Source organism: Pelodiscus sinensis, chromosome 10 (genome assembly GCF_049634645.1).
Source record: "Pelodiscus sinensis isolate JC-2024 chromosome 10, ASM4963464v1, whole genome shotgun sequence".
In the NCBI taxonomy this organism is placed as follows: domain Eukaryota; kingdom Metazoa; phylum Chordata; order Testudines; family Trionychidae; genus Pelodiscus; species Pelodiscus sinensis.
This window is the reverse complement of record NC_134720.1, coordinates 47433191-47449021: the sequence shown is the minus strand read 5'-3', so window position 1 is coordinate 47449021 and position 15831 is coordinate 47433191. Positions and strand designations below refer to the sequence as shown.

At 42.0% G+C, this 15831-nt stretch overlaps 1 protein-coding gene and 1 long non-coding RNA gene across 3 annotated transcripts in view; one reads left to right on the top strand and one right to left on the bottom strand.

Annotated features, from left to right (window-relative positions):
- LOC102454693 (uncharacterized) overlaps positions 1–3054 on the top strand; it is a 45052-nt gene extending 41998 nt beyond the window's left edge. For both annotated transcript variants that reach the window (XM_075938067.1, XM_075938066.1), the window contains exon 17: positions 1959–3054. In XM_075938067.1, coding sequence (XP_075794182.1) covers positions 1959–2372 — 414 coding nt within the window. In that variant the 3' untranslated portion in view covers positions 2373–3054. The remainder of the gene's footprint in view (positions 1–1958) is intronic.
- Positions 1–15831, bottom strand: part of LOC142830805 (uncharacterized) — a 119930-nt gene that overhangs the window by 99452 nt on the left and 4647 nt on the right. The gene's annotated exons all lie outside the window — the stretch shown is intronic.

Here is a 15831-nt window from a genome sequence, read left to right as displayed (position 1 = left end):
ACTTTTTTCATTTTAGTAATGTAGTGACCATTCCTCTTGTCCTCTGACCGCAGTGACCTAGGCTGAGCTAATGCAGTTCCTGAGATGAGATGCTGGGTTGAGTAAGGATATGTTTACACTGCATCTGGAAGCGAGCCTCCCAGTCCAACTGACAACATGAAAGTACTGTCTACTATGCAGATATTTTCAGTGCACTCACAGGAGTTCTGCTAATACAAATGTGTGGTCTTGGCCTGGAAAGCTCACTTCCAGATGTAGTTTAAACAAAATGAATGAAAATGCAGAATGTGCAGAATAAGAAAGCAAAATTACCATAAAATTAGAGATTATTTTGTCTGCCTGATGACTGATTCTTTGCAGGTTCTCTCATGCTCAATTCTGAGTGGTGCTGAGCATTGTCAACCTCTACTGATATCGTTGTTGACTGAATTTGCAAACTGGGCAAAAAGGGGAATTACCATGTTTAAGGGATAAATAGCTCTCCATGGTGTCTGCTGACCTTTTCACATTAGAAGGGCAGCAAATATCAGTCCAGACCCCTATTGCTAGGCAAGGTGGGCCTGGATTGTAGATTTGTCTGTAGGAGACATTTCCAAATTCCCCCTAAAACAAACTATTATCCAGCCCTGTTTCTGTGTCACAGGTTGGTAGTCTCAGAAAAGGGATATAAAATCAAACTTCTGGAATTCTGATCATTATAGGGTCTTTACTAAAATTAGGAAAAGAAAAAAAACATGTGCTAGACCTATTTAATGAATCAATCAAGCTCATATTCAGCATTTTTGGTGCGCTCATAACATCCTCCTCATTATGTATTGACGGCAGATGTCTACTCTAGCTATGTCTGCTGTAAATCAAACCAAACCATGATGGACATTTGATATAGAAAATGCAATAAACTTCTGTTGATTAGCTGAAAAGACAGAAAAACTACATTAGTGTAGGCAGGCAGGGGTGCTGTTTTGGTTAGCTATCAAACACAACATTTTGTAGCACAGACATTAACCTATGTTTATTGTTCTTTAGCTACTCCTATACTATGCAGATCTTCCAACCAGAAACTAAAACTTCAATAAGTAATATTTCATTTAATAAAATAATAAAGGTGTTTGGCTTGTGCCTGCTTTGAGGCTAGACTAAAGTGTGCATTACCATCCTTCCTGGTATAATATTCTGTGCTTATGGAAGACCCATTTTAGCTACACAGTTCAAAAGTATTGTTCACAGTTTAAAACCAATGCATACGCTTATACCTCTATAAAGTGGTGTACTATTATCTTTATAGATGTACATTATTATCTTGCTTAGCTTAGGAGATCTGCCAACAATTTTTATTGAGTCACATAAGAGAATGTGCAAGTGAAGGTTTGTCAGTTGTTTTTTAACCAATTAATTGGGATTCATGCAAGGAACCGCTCCAGACTGGCTGAAACAGCCCCCAGCCCGCATGGCTCCCACCCCCAACCTCACGGTCCCCAGCTCCAATGCAGGGGCTGGGACTGCCACTGGCTCCCAACTCCCAGCCCCTTTGCAGGGGCCTGGGGCTGCCACCAGATCCCAGCCCACACTGGAGTAGGCCTTGAACACGGCAGGTTAAGCTCCCTGCAGTCAGATGCTGCTCTGACACCAGCACAGCCCCTGTCTATTGCCCATCGTAGACAGCGGCTGCTTCAGACGCGGCAGGCAGGAGCTCCTCTAGCCCCCACCAGTTACGGTTAACCAGAACTGGTAAACCTCACCTTAATGGTTAAGGCTTACTGGTTAACCAGTTTACCTTTCACATACCTACGCCCCCAACACCTCTTTTTTTAAACACTGTATTTTCAAAAACATGGCAAGAAATATTTGCCTTTTACATTCCAACCCCAGGTAGAATTTCTCCAAAGTGTGTATGTACTCTGTGCAGATAGTAACATTATTGCAATACATGTATCTAACTATCTCCTGTTCCTTTTTAGATTAGTTTGCTACGATTGCCTCCTGGCTTTACTCCTCTCCGATCTCCAGTTATGGAAGTAGCTGCTCAAAACACAACCCACATCAAAACTGAAGAGGGACCTGGAGATGGACAAGCCCCTGGCAAAGGGCCAGGAGTAGATAGTAGGTGTAAAGCAGCCCATGAACAGGGGGATGGACATGATACTCAGTGTGAGCATGAACATGGGCACGGACATGGACATGGACATGGGCATGGGCATGGGCACGGGCACGGACACGGGCACGGGCACGGGCACGGGCACGGACACGGACACGGACACGGACACGGACACGGGCACGGGCACGGGCACGGGCACTGGCATGGAGGGTTGCCAGATCACCATGAACCATTTGCCCCAAAGTGTCCTGGAAAGCCCTGGAAACCTCTCATATAGTAAAGAAACCCAAAGTACTTACAAATGAGAATCTTTTCCCTCATCTGTCTAAACACAACAATCCAGTAACAGAAACATACACATATGCGCCCCAGGACTTGAAAGATTTTGACGTTGCAGGATCTTCTACTTTAATTCCTGATATGATGCATATTTTTCAGGCAACAAATAGAAAATCATAAACATGATTTGCTTTTGAAATGTATAACATTGTAAAGCAGTGGTGGCTCTCATCTTGTTAGCGATGATACTGAAAGAGAGTCACCAGCAGTCTTCTGGAGGAACTGAGAGCATAAGCCTGACTCGGTTATAGATCAGGAGTAATTCCATTGAAATCAGTGAGTTATAAAGGCGTAGAAAAAGTGTGAGGGGAAAGTCAGGCTGTGCTGACATGGATTTATTCAGCTACTTGTAACTCATCATCCTCAGATGCCAGAAGCATTCTGGGAACCACTGTGCTGAATCCATCACACCATTTTTGAATCCATCCATGTGGGAGATGGAACAAAGAATTCTGGGAATCATGTGACGGAACCTAATCAAATGAAGCTTAAGTGTAGTGGGAAAAGGGGCACAGGATGAAATAGGGTGAGAAGCCTTTACTTGGATGTTTAAAAGCACATTTTTCATCTCTCCAGGACTGACAAATGTCTGGAAACGGCAAAATAAAAAAGGGAATGCATGACTTGTTCATTTATTTACTCCAGTTTACATTTCTGCCAGCAATTCTCTTATCAGGTTGCCTTCATGGAAGAGATGTTAGAGAGCAGCTCAGAGAATCCAAAATAAAAAATTCTCAACCATGCAGATTCCTGCTAGAATACATTTTCAAAGCTGCATATTTATTTTCTGTATATAAAATATGAACTCTTGTATAAAGGACTGCCACTGCAACGGAGAGACATTGACGTGGCAAAAATGCTCACACACCTTAGGTCTGTCTGCCAAGATAGTCACAGTAACACTTGGGGGATGCACCTCCCCATTTTCCCCTCCAAAATTGTACTTGCTAAATGGGATGTCCCCACATGCTCCCTCCTTCTCTCTCTGGGTGGCCCTCCCTGCACCCCCTCCCCACACAAGCACCAGTTGCCCCTGCTGGTTACAGTAATGTAAGTAAGGTCCTACTAAATCCATGTCCATTAAAAAGACATTATGGACTTAGAAATCTGGTCTCTCTCTGTGAAATCTTGTCTTTATGTGCTTTAAGCCTATACTATACACATTTCTTGGGGGGAAATCAGCATTTCTCAAATTGAGGGTTCTGATCCGAAAGGGAATTCCAGAGAGTGGCAAGATTATTTTAGGGGTTGTAGTATTGCCACCCTCACTCCTTCACTGCTTTTGGAGCTGGGCATCCAGAAGATGGTGGCTGCTGACTGAAGGCCTAACTCTGAAGGCAGCAGCACAGAAGTCAGGGTAGCTGTACCATATCATGCCATCTTCACTTCTGCCCTGCTGCTGGCAGTGGCTCTGCTCCCTGTCAGCAGCTGCCGCTCTCCAGCCATCCAGTTCTGAAGGCACCTCTGTCACCAGCAGAAGGGCATAAGTAAGAGTAGCAACAGGACAGCAACCCCCCCGTTTAACAACCTCATGACCCACAGACATATAAACCTCTTTTTGGGGTCAGGATCCCTGCAATTACAACACCCTGAAATTTCAGATTTAAATAGCTGAAATCATGACATCTGCTATTTTTAAAGTCCTATGAACATTCACTTTACCAATTATAGGCTCCAATTATAGGCTCCCCAATCCATACTTAAGGCTGTCTGACACTTTCCACTATACAATCCTGTTTTCCTTGCTTTTTACCAGGGATCTCGAACTCCCAGCCTCGGGATAGCTGCAGCCTGAGCACTTCCCCAATCCAGCCCACAAAACATTTTGAAAAAATGTGTCAGGCTGACACGGCTGCCAGCCCATAGCAGAAGGGGAGCATGCAGGAACTCACCTCACACATAGCTCTCAGCTGCATCCAGGCCCCCAGCACCCACTTAGTCCCAGCTGCAGAGCGTGCCATTTAGTCCAAGAAGCCATGCTGGCTGCTTTCTGCTGCTATGCAAACCGCGCTGGCCAGGGAGCCGCCTGAGCTGATGCACTTCTGCAGCCAGCAGGGCTTGGCCACTGGGTTTGGCTTTTGGTTATTCCAGGTGGTGGTAAGGAGTGCAAAACTGCAGATGTTAGCAGCAGAGGCAGGCATGATTCCAGTGCAAGGTCACAGATGCTAGCTGGGCGTGGGGGCATCCCAGTGCAAGAACATGGGGGTATCAGGGTAAGGAGTCAGTTTCATGTCTTTTGTAGGAGCCTAGTCTCTGTCTGGGTAGGGGTGCCATTTACCTTCACACACACAAAACCGAACATGGCGGGGGGGAAAATGGTTGAGCCAAAAAAGGCTGCGCCTTTAAATTCTCATGCTCCCCTCACTCCCACGCCAGATGTGGAAAGGGAAAAATGTCCTCATCGGCCTTCCATCCGAGGAAAACAGAAAATACTGGACATTTTACATGTCCAGTATTTTCTGTTGTCTGATATTTTCTGTTTTTTTTACTGGACAGAAGGCGCAATTACCAGACTGTCCAGATGAAAACCAGACACCTGGCAATCCTCTGTAAGGGTTCCTGTACACAGGGGGAGATACTATCAATTTGCATGTACACTATTTCCAACTTCAAGCATTCAAAATTCATGCTTTAGCCTCTCCCTCTCCCAAAAAGAGAAGGGCATCTTGAAATCACCAATAAAAATACACTTGGGGATCTTTCTTTTTGGCAGCTGGTGTTTGAGGTCTTTGGCTGAACTCAGGGCATGTTTTCTAGCTTTTCTCCAACTAAAGTCCTCCTTTAAAAAAGAAAGAAAAGAAAAAGAAGGCTTGGATTCTTTCCTAATATCATGCACCAACAAACATAAACTACTGAGATGACAATTGATGTTAGTGCATGAGGCATCAGGTTGTGAAGTTTCCAGATCTGGCTTAATTATAATAATGTGGCTGGGGCTTTCCAGGAAAAAAAAAAGCCCCAATTATCAGGAGGCTTGTGATCAAATTGGGAGACTTGGCATTACTAATATCTAGTCAGTTTCACAAAATGAGTTAATGGTTTCACAGCTTACATCTATGGACTGGGTGGCTCTGCATACACCTTCCACAGGGATGAGCTAGCAGTGGCATGGAGCTAGCAGCAGGCAGCCACTCTAGCCTTGCCACTAGTGATGGCGGACGAGGCTGGGGGACACATGGAGGGCACATGGGCCAGCAGATGCACAGGAGGGAGAGATGCAGAGACCTCTGCATGCCCCAGACCCCTGCCATTAGGGGATGCCCACTTGCCCCAAGGTAAACTGAGTTTGAGACCCCTGCTTATAACTCTTCATATAACCATTGTGAATTGTTCAGACTGATATTTTGCATGCTGGGTGTCTGCCAGAGACTAATTTGTTATTTTATTTTTTATTTGGAAAATTTCAGCTAAAAGAGTTTCACCATTTGTAGAACAAGGTTAGGGGAAATAGGTTTTTTTTTAACAGGGGCAAAACAATGTATTACAACCATTTTACTGAAAAACTCTAGAACCTTGGTGATTTGGAACAGACTTAAAATTTGACAGGCCAGACTTCATCCTGGTATTACACATGTGTATTTTGCTATCCCCATGAAAATCCAACCAAATTAGGTCTAGCTATAAGCCTCTGAAAAATTGCAGGTAGCACATACTAAGTAAATGTTTGTTAGAGTTTGGCAACTAAAGTCTCTGAAGATTCTATCCAGACTGTTCATGCTCCAGCCCAGGTTTTCAAGAGCTGAGCTGGACTCTCCCTACAGTTGTGCATCTTGGCTGCTAAGGCCACCGTGGCACCAGCATCAGAACTGGTATCAGGAAGAATGTCTCTCCTGTGCCCACACTGTTCTTGCTGCTGACCGCCAAACAGCAAAGGAAGGAGTAGGACAAATACCCTGATTACAGTGCAGGAGTAGGGGGGAGGGATATATGTGTGTTGGAAAAGATGGGTGTGGGAAGAGACTCAGGAGTTAGGTGGGAGGAAAGAAAATAGGAGCAGGGAGCACAAGGAGTTTAGGAAATGGGGCGATGAGAAATATGTGCAAAGAATAAGGATGAGGCAGGAGGAAGAAAATGGGGGCAAGGTTTGAGCAGGAGCAAATAGAAGCAGAGTGGGGTGATGGGGCAGGAGCAGAGTGGAGTCACTGACAGGAGGAAGGAGGATAGCAATAGAGGACAAAAAGCAGGAAAAACTGGGGTAGAGGTAAAATAGGAGCAAGGGGCATAAGAAGAGTCTGGGGAAAGAAAGAACAGAAATGTTTATTACCAATAGAGTGCACTCTTGGACAGAGCCTGGAAATGAAACCATTATTCTTGAGCCTTAATACTCCTTTGCTGTCACAATTAGCTGAGAATAATCTACTGGCAAAATATGTCTCTCGCTTTTTTAATTCCTAGTCCACATAAAAGATAACAACCTACCTCTGCTATCAGTTACACTGTTAGGTCAAAAGGTACAGATCTATCCAAATCCTGCTGATGAGTCACATGGGACATCAATGTCATTCCAAATGGTGCTGCAAAATCAGCAAGGGTACCAATCAATCAAGACACTAAAGGAGCATGAAAGGAAGAGAAGGCTATTGCAGAGAAGCTAAATTAGTTATTTGTATCTGACTTCACTGCGTAAGATGTAAAGGAGATTCTCACACCTCAGTCATTAATTTTAGGTGACAAATCTGAGACTCTCTCCCAAATCGAGGTGTCACCAGAGGAGATTTTGGAAAAAATGATGACTGAATCATTAGTAAGTCACCAGAACCAGACAAGATTTACCCAAGAATTCTGAAGTAACCCAAATATGAAATTGCAGGACTACTAAGTGACATAACCTAATGCTAAATTAAACCTATGTACCAGATGACTGGAGACGAGGGATGTGACTGTTAAGTAAATGTTTAACCTGTTAACTAATTAATCAGGAGTTTACATCCCTACTAGAGACATAGGCAATATGTATAATAGGCCAAGGGAGGAGATTGGGGATGAACCCAGAAAACTGAGAAGTAAATACCACCTCCTCAGCCATCTTGGAATCTGCATGGGGCACAGCAAAAGTGTCCTCCAGAACAGAGACACTTTTTCCCAAGGTAGCCTGGGGCCTGGGGAGGGGAGGAATGGCACAATGCAGCTGCAGATGGCTTGGGACTCCTCTGGGCATGTGGGAAGGGCTTCATGGGTTCAGCCAGATCTGGCCTCCTCCAGCCAAGGGTGCTCAGGGCTCTTCTGGATGGGGGGAAAGTCTTGGAGCTCCAGCAGTGGAAGAGGGAAAGGGTATGAAACTCCAGCCATGACAGGGTGGTGGGGCAGGGGACCTCAGGTTTCTGGTCACAAGGAGGGCAGGGGGCTTCAGGGTTTGAGACACAGATCTCAGAGCTCTGGCTGTGGGGAACTGGGGAAGGAAACAGAGGGTCTTTGGTGGAAGGAGCAGATAATAAGACAAAAATATCTTAATGCCACTATATAAATCCATGGTACTCTACACTTGAAATACTATGTGCAGTTATGATTCCTCCTCCTTCTCAACTCAAAAAAGACATATTAGAATGGGAAAACATACAGAGAAGAGCAACAAAATGATTAAGGGTATGGAATGGCTTCCCGCTGAGAAGAGATTGAAAAGACAGGGACTGTTCAACTTAGAAAAGAGATAGCTAAGGGGAGGATATGATAGAGGACTATAAAATTCATGACACGAGAAAGTGTTATTTTACCCTTTCACGTAACACAAGAACCAGACATCACCCAGTAAAATCAACAGAAAGAAGTTTTAAAAGACACATAAGGAAGGACTTCCTCATACAACAAATGGTCAACCTGAGAACCTTGTTGCCAAGGGATGCTGTGAAAGGCAAAAGTATAACTCGGTTAAAAAAGAATTAGATAAGGATGGAAGATATTATACCTCTGATCTATTATACCCACTGCCCATTCTCCGTGTGTTCATGGAGGATAGTCCATCAATGGCTATTAGCCAAGATGATCAGTAACCCAACCTCATACTATGGTTGTCCCTAAGGCGACAGCTCCCACAAACTGAGACTGGATGGATCACTCAATAATCAGCCTTTTTCTTCATTCCCCATGAAGCATCGAGTACTGGTCACTGTCAGAAGACAGACTGTGCTAGAGAGACCATCATTCTAACCCTGTATGGCCACTTTATGTACTTGTGATGGATTTTACTTCAAAAACAACAAATAGTCCTGCAGCACCCTGATGGATTTTGTTGTTGTTTCAGTTTCTCAATTTCTAAAAAGCTTAAGAATGTATCTTAAAGAAAGCCATATTAAAAGAACATTAAGGAAAATCAAGCAGTACAAGGTTGAGAATCACCTCAATTAAAATTGCCTGTGCAACCTTAATTCAGCCCCACTGAGCAAATGCATTATGTTACAACCTTAACATTCCTTTTACAGTTTATTTGTATGTTTAAAAAAATACATAGACCAGACAGATGACTGAAATAAACAGAACAAATAAAGGGTGGCTCAGGACTGGTAAGACATTAGTCAGAGGAAGTACCTTTTCCCCTTCAGCTCCATAACACATTCAAAATCCTTCACAGGCATTCAAAGTGGTCTTAGCATAGGGACCTGAGCTTCAGCCTCACAAGGTTTCAAAAGTGACAGAAATGTAGCCATGTTAGTCTGGTGTAGCTGAAACAAAATACAGGACTATGTAGAACTTTAAAGACTAACAAGATGGTTTATTACATGATGAGCTTTCATGGGCCAGACCCAATGGTTGTGATTATTTTCTTCCACTATTTGATCTGAGGAAGTGGGTCTGGTCCACGAAAGCTCATCATCTAATAAACCATCTTGTTAGTTTTTAAAGTGCTACATAGTCCTGTATTTTGTTTCAAGGTTTCAAAACGAAGAGACAGTCTCTGTTCAGGTCCCATAACTCACTCCATCCCTTTTAGGTGAAGGCAATCTCTTCTCGTTGCCACACATAGAGTGGGTAAATGTATGAGACCGGGTAGAAGGGATTCTGATGGATTTTTCATTGGAGTGGGGGAGGGAGAGGGTTGGCCTTTATTCTGCTTCACTATGTTTTGGGAAGTAGCTGGAACCTGCTCATTCTCTTCAAAAGCTTTAAAGATAGTGGGTGGGGGGGCTCCGTGAGCTTGAGATGGGCTTTCTTTTGGATTGTTATAAAATTGAAATAATGGAGAAATATAGTGAGAAAAATAGGTAGAGACAGAAATAAAACAACTACTTCTGTCCTATCCCTCCACTGTGACTGAAAAGGCAGCCAACAGCTTAACCCATCCATCCACCAAGTTTGTGTGTAAGGATACATGTAATGAGGCATCGATTAGAGCAGGGGTCTGCAACGTAAGGCTCAGTATGGACCCATTATGGCTCCTTTGTCATTCCCAAAATACACACAACTTTTAAAATTAAAATAAAAAATGAATTCAAAATTTTAAAAACGCATAATTACTTATGTCAAGCTGATTTTTTTTTGTCTATTTCACCTTTAACTGTTCATTTTAACACCCATCCATCCTCTCCACTCACTGGAGGCCATTCATATTCTCTTTTTATTTGATTGGTCAAGAAATCTTTCCATCATCATCCAGGATAGTAAACTCTGTAATCCCCTAACAGTAAAAATGGCGAAGAGACAGAGAGGTGACGAGTACCAACATTTTCAATAGGAGCGGACAGACTTATATGCATTTGTGGTTAGATCTGGATCTCCACACTATCTCATTTGTAATGAGAGACTGTTCTTAAAAAAAAACATGACAAAACATGCAGCATTTGCTACAAAATACCCTGAGGATGACACGCGAAAAAAAGGCTGCGAAGAGCTGCTGTGAAAAATTAACATCGAACAAAATAGCCTGCTGGCATTGTCAAAAAAAGGAGGGATTACATGAAGAGATGCCTGCTAAAAATTGGTCATGAACTATTTGATGAGTGTCACAACAAGGACAAAATCTTACAGAAAATTCAAAATACACCATTCATTATCAGCAAAAACAGTTCACGACAGAGCTGTGAAAATGGCCCAACAAATGGACAAGGAACAAATGCAAAATGTGAATACAGCTACTTATTTTTTGTTTGCTTTGGACAAGACAACTGACATGTGTGATATTAATCAGTTGTGTATTTTGGGACAATATATTTGTGGAAATGCTGTTCATGAAGAAATGATTGAGACATGAAAAATCAAACAGGGGGCGAAGATATCCTTAAAACTGTGATGAACTTTGTAAACAAGAAAGAAATATAGTTGGATAGTCTTGTGTCTGTATGTACAGATGCTGCACCTAGCATGGCTGGCAAATTAAGGGGTCAGAACAGCTGAACTGACTGTTTTTGAACTTTCATTGCATTGTGCATCAGGAGGCACTTTGTGTGCATTCTTGTGGAACCAAGCTCAGAAATGTAATGGGACTGGTTGTTCACACTGTCAACTGGATTCCCGCCCAAGCCCTTAATCACCATCAATTTCAGTCACTGCTCGAAGTAAATTCCAAATACCATGATCTACTAATGCACAGTGCTCACTGGTTATCTCGTGACAACATTTTGTCTTGTTTTGCCGCCTGCATTAATGAGATTGAGTCTTTTTTTGATATGAAGGATGTCAGACACACTGGGCTTTCAGACTGCGACTGGTTGCTCAAGTTTTACTATCTCGTCGACATTACCAGTCATTTGAATTAGTTGAACCTTAAGCTTCAAGGGCAAGGAAATATAGTCCTGACTCTGAAACAAACAGGTAGTGTTTGGATTTCAGTCAAAATTGACGGGCTTCATCAAAAATATATAGATGGGAAGACTTGCACGTTTTGAAAGTTTATTAATGTTTTGTAATTCCTATCGGAGTGAGAATCCAAATAACAGCGTGGATTTGCAGCAGCATGCCAGGTTTGTTTCTGAGCTCCTGATAGCAGTCAAGTCTTGTTTTGTTGACTGTTACAAACACAGTGCTCTGTTTATGTTTGTGATTCATCCACATATAGAGTCCATTGAAGACCTGGATTTGACAGTCATTCAGGCATCTCAGTCAGTAATTTGGAAATGGAATTAGCAGATTTCAAGGGTTCAGATATCTGAGTGGAAAAATTCATCATGCTGAATTCGGATTTAGAATGCTTTGCTTGACTACATGCAGAATTGGCAAAACTGCACAATTGAGCTGACATGAAATTGCAACACAAGGATAATCTGATTCTACAAACTTGGATAGAACTTCCTATCACATACAGCACCATGCAGAATGGCCTTACTGTCAATGTTTGGCTCCACCTATATGTGTGAGCAGGCTTTCTATCATTTGAATTGCATCAAAGGTAATTTGTGCTCAAGAATGACAGAAGACAGCCTGAATGAGTGCATGAAGTTGAATTTGACCAGTTATGACATACATTTCAAAGAAATGTGCAAAAAAAGTGCAGTAGCAGAAGAACCATAAAATAAAGTTCTTAAGTACAATGGACTATTATTTATTTATTTATATTATTAATCATCATCGTCATCATGCCAATTATTAGTAGCATTAGCTTGTATATATTTTCAGTAAGGCAAATGGACATTCTTATACAGCTCTTTGTTGACCACTTGTTCTGAATTGGTTCTTTGGTTTGAAACGGTTGCCAAGCCGTGGATTAGAGCAAGATCCTAGGAGCCAGAACTTCTGAACACTAGTTCAGACTCTACTACTGACTTGCTATATAAGATTGATTGAACAAGTCACTTATCCCGTTCTCTACCTCCCCATATGGAAAATGGGCAGAATAACACCACACAGTGATGCTGAGAGGCTGAATTAATTAATGTTTTGTAAATTAGTTCAGTGTTTATAAGTGTTCATGTTAAATTTGTGAGGGAAACAGAATTTCTAGTTTATAGAAACTTCTAAACTCATTTAATTACAAATGGGAATAAGGGTCAATCAAAATGTTTCATTCTGATTTTTATTTTATATTATAATTTAAAATGTAAAATAAATTTTGAAACAAAAACCCTAAAATGTTAAAATCCAAAAAATGTCAGAAAAGTTTAATCATTATCAAAATATTTTGTTTCAATCTTTTTTGCCTCAAGATAAAATTTTGTGAAAATTGACATTCCCTCGAAAGTTTTGAATGAGAGGAAATGGCTTTTGCCAAGAGAAAAATATTTTTTCTGAACATTTTTTGATCAGCCCCGTTTCTGATTAAATGATGACAGGCTCTACAGAACTCAATTATTATGATTGAGTCATGCATGGTAAAACTGCACCTTTACATAAGATAAAAGAGAAGATCTAATACCTGAGCAAGTACATCTCTAGCTTTGCCAATAGATGGCTGTTTTTCTGAATTGATATGACACTTTCCTATATAGTAAGACTTTCTGGTTACAGATAAATAACCAGGAAGCTTAGCACTCAGGACGATCCTCTGTGCCAATGTGATATCACCATGTGCTTATGCAGATAAACATACTGCACCTATGTGCCTCCTTGATTAATGCTGAATCTCTTTCAGCATAGAAATAAAATGTGCCCAATTATTATGTACAACGTGCCATACTATATGCGTGTGTCATTTTATAACTATAAAAATAAAATACAGTCTTTGTACTAGAAAGCTTACATTTTGATTTATACAGAAATCTGAAGATGGGACTTTTAACTATGAAAGGGCTGCTGAATTGTGACTACTCTCAGGAGCTCTACCCTGATTGGTAATTGCATTGGATTAATCATGACATCACAGGACATCATCACCTGATCTCAGAAAAAGAGGAATCATAGAGCCAAATATGTATTCCACTCATCCATTCAAGAATGATAGGCTCAGCTGCATGCCAGTTCCTCATTTAGGAGTCACAGCCAGCCATAAGAGCAAAGAGGTTTTAAAAAGATGTTAAAAATCAGTTATATTTTACCCCGGTGTTCTACAGACAGGCGCTGCTCTTCAGTTACTGGTGCTTAGGTTTCTTAGTTACTCTTACAAAACACTGGCGAGATCTGTTTTTATTCCAGAGTCTGATTACCCTTGTGGGCCATATTCAATACAACCCTTTATTCTATTCCTCATGCAAAACCATATAAGGATGGGAATCAGCCCTTGCAAGCTCAGCTATACAGACTGTCTGCTTAAAGGGAAGTTGTTCTATTGAAAAACTGACTTTGCTGCAACATGATTCTACAGCACACTAAAATAAAAGAGGAAGGTTGCTTTAAGCAGGAAAAAGTGAGGGTTTTCCTAATTAGGTAAGGCATGTTGTCACAATGAGATGTTATTGCTGTTACTGTGCTGGTCTCAATCTGCTATTCAGTGAAAGGCTGGACACAAACTTCAAAACAAGACCACCCGTATGAATTATGGGAAAGATGGGCATGTTTGTCCCACATTATAAATTTGCCTGTCCTGGAGATTTGGGACTGATTCTTCTACCTCTGGCCCTATTTTTTTTTTAATTCAAAATCAGAAGCTGACCTGTGAGTTGAAAAGCAGACATTAAATTACTGCAAAAGTGACAAGGAGTCCTGTGGCACCTTATAGACTAACAGATGTATTGGGCGTAAGCTTTTGTGGGCAAAGACCTACTTCATCAGATGCATGTACGTGGGTCTTTGCCCACGAAAGCTTATGCTCAATACATCTGTTAGTCTATAAGGTGCCATAGGACTCCTTGTCGCTTTTGCAGATCCAGACTAATATGGCTACCCCTCTGATATTAAATTACTGGGCCCTCAAAAGAGCAGAATGCTTATTTTGTATATAAACCTAGCTCTGGTTCAAAGTGACTCCCAGCATATTGGAACTAGGGATGCTTACGGGGTAACAGTTAACCAGAGATTGGGAGCAGCCTCACCAAGTCCTTCAGTGGGATTCCTTTTAATCAGTTAGACCTAATGTTCAATCAGTTAACTAATTGAACAGAACTTTACATCCCTAATCAGAACCATTCAAGGAGCTAGGATCTGTGCCAAAGAAGCGTTCTTTCCTCATGATGGAAGAGTGGCTGACACCCAAAACAACTTTTTTGTGTGAAAAGTTACTGAAAAGACTCAGTGAGTGATACTACATGTTCCACCAGATGCATGCACTTCTGGAGTCAGAAGTAAACTACTCAGCTGTCAAAAACTACCCCAGGTTGGAATGGAAAACATACATACAACGCCAGGAATTGAGACAGTGAATATACAATGCTGGCTAAGAGACTGGGATAGGTGAACACATTTCTAGCTTTCTTTGCCCCCGAGGGGCCTTTTTTTAATATTGTGCTCAAATTACTCTAAGATCAGCTGTCTGGGTCAATTCTGAATGGTTTACTAATGGCTTCCAGGAGGAATGCAAGCACACATCAGTAAAACAGTGATAGCAATAATTCAGTTAAACAGAATGCCTAATGTACCCAAACTCTGTTGTTCACTAGCTTGAAAAAACAGATACATACAAAGAACGTAAAATAGAGGTGAACACTTTTCTATTTCTTATTTTGACCTCCTAGTGACAGCAGAAATATATGGCATGGCAGTCTCTTCCAATGAAAGAGATTCATTTGTAAAATGTCACAATGAGCAGCAAATCTCCCATAGCTGGATCCTCCTTCCCGCATCTGCGCACACCAGCAGCTCCACTACTTGAGTATTAAGCTAAAACCAAAACAGGACATATCAGGATATGCCCCCATTCCCCATGAATTCGTAAAGTATCTGCTGCCCTAGTGCTTGCTTCATAAAACAAAAAGTGCCCAGGGATAACACAAACTGGATCACTGTAGCAATCTTAAAACTATTAAACTAAAAACCTTTATTCAGGCACTGGAGGCCTTTCAAAGGAAGGTATGATTATAGCTCAGACAGGCATACCAGTGTAGTTGTATCTAACTAGGTTAAAGAGTAGCAGTGCAGACATGGCACCATGAGCTTCAACAAAGGCAAACATTCAGAGTACCTATCTAAACCCCAGACAGGCTTGTACTTGGGCACCTAATTCACACTAATCCCGCTCGAGCCCTTGGGTGCTTCCTGGGGTAGCTAGCCTAGGCCACCTAAGCCACCAAAGCCATGCATGTCTACACGAGCTAGGAATTATACCTCCCAGCTGCTGTGTGTAGACATACCCTTACAGTAGCTTCCCCAACGCGGTCAACTGGTTGCTCCAAAGGCCAGAATAACAGGAATGCACAATGCTCTGCTCACTCTCCCTCTAACAGCAGCAGAAACAGGAGGTCCCATTGATGACTGGGGGGGGGGGGGAGGGGGGAAAGATCAACACTCAAGGCAGTCCTAATGAGCAGAGCGGTAGAAAAGGAGGTCCTAGAAGGAGAAGGTCTAAGATGGCAGCAAATTATCATTAGATTCCACCTGCCTTGGACACATTTTAGTATGCCCCATGCCACTACACTCAGGGTGGCATGGGGAATTGGCACACT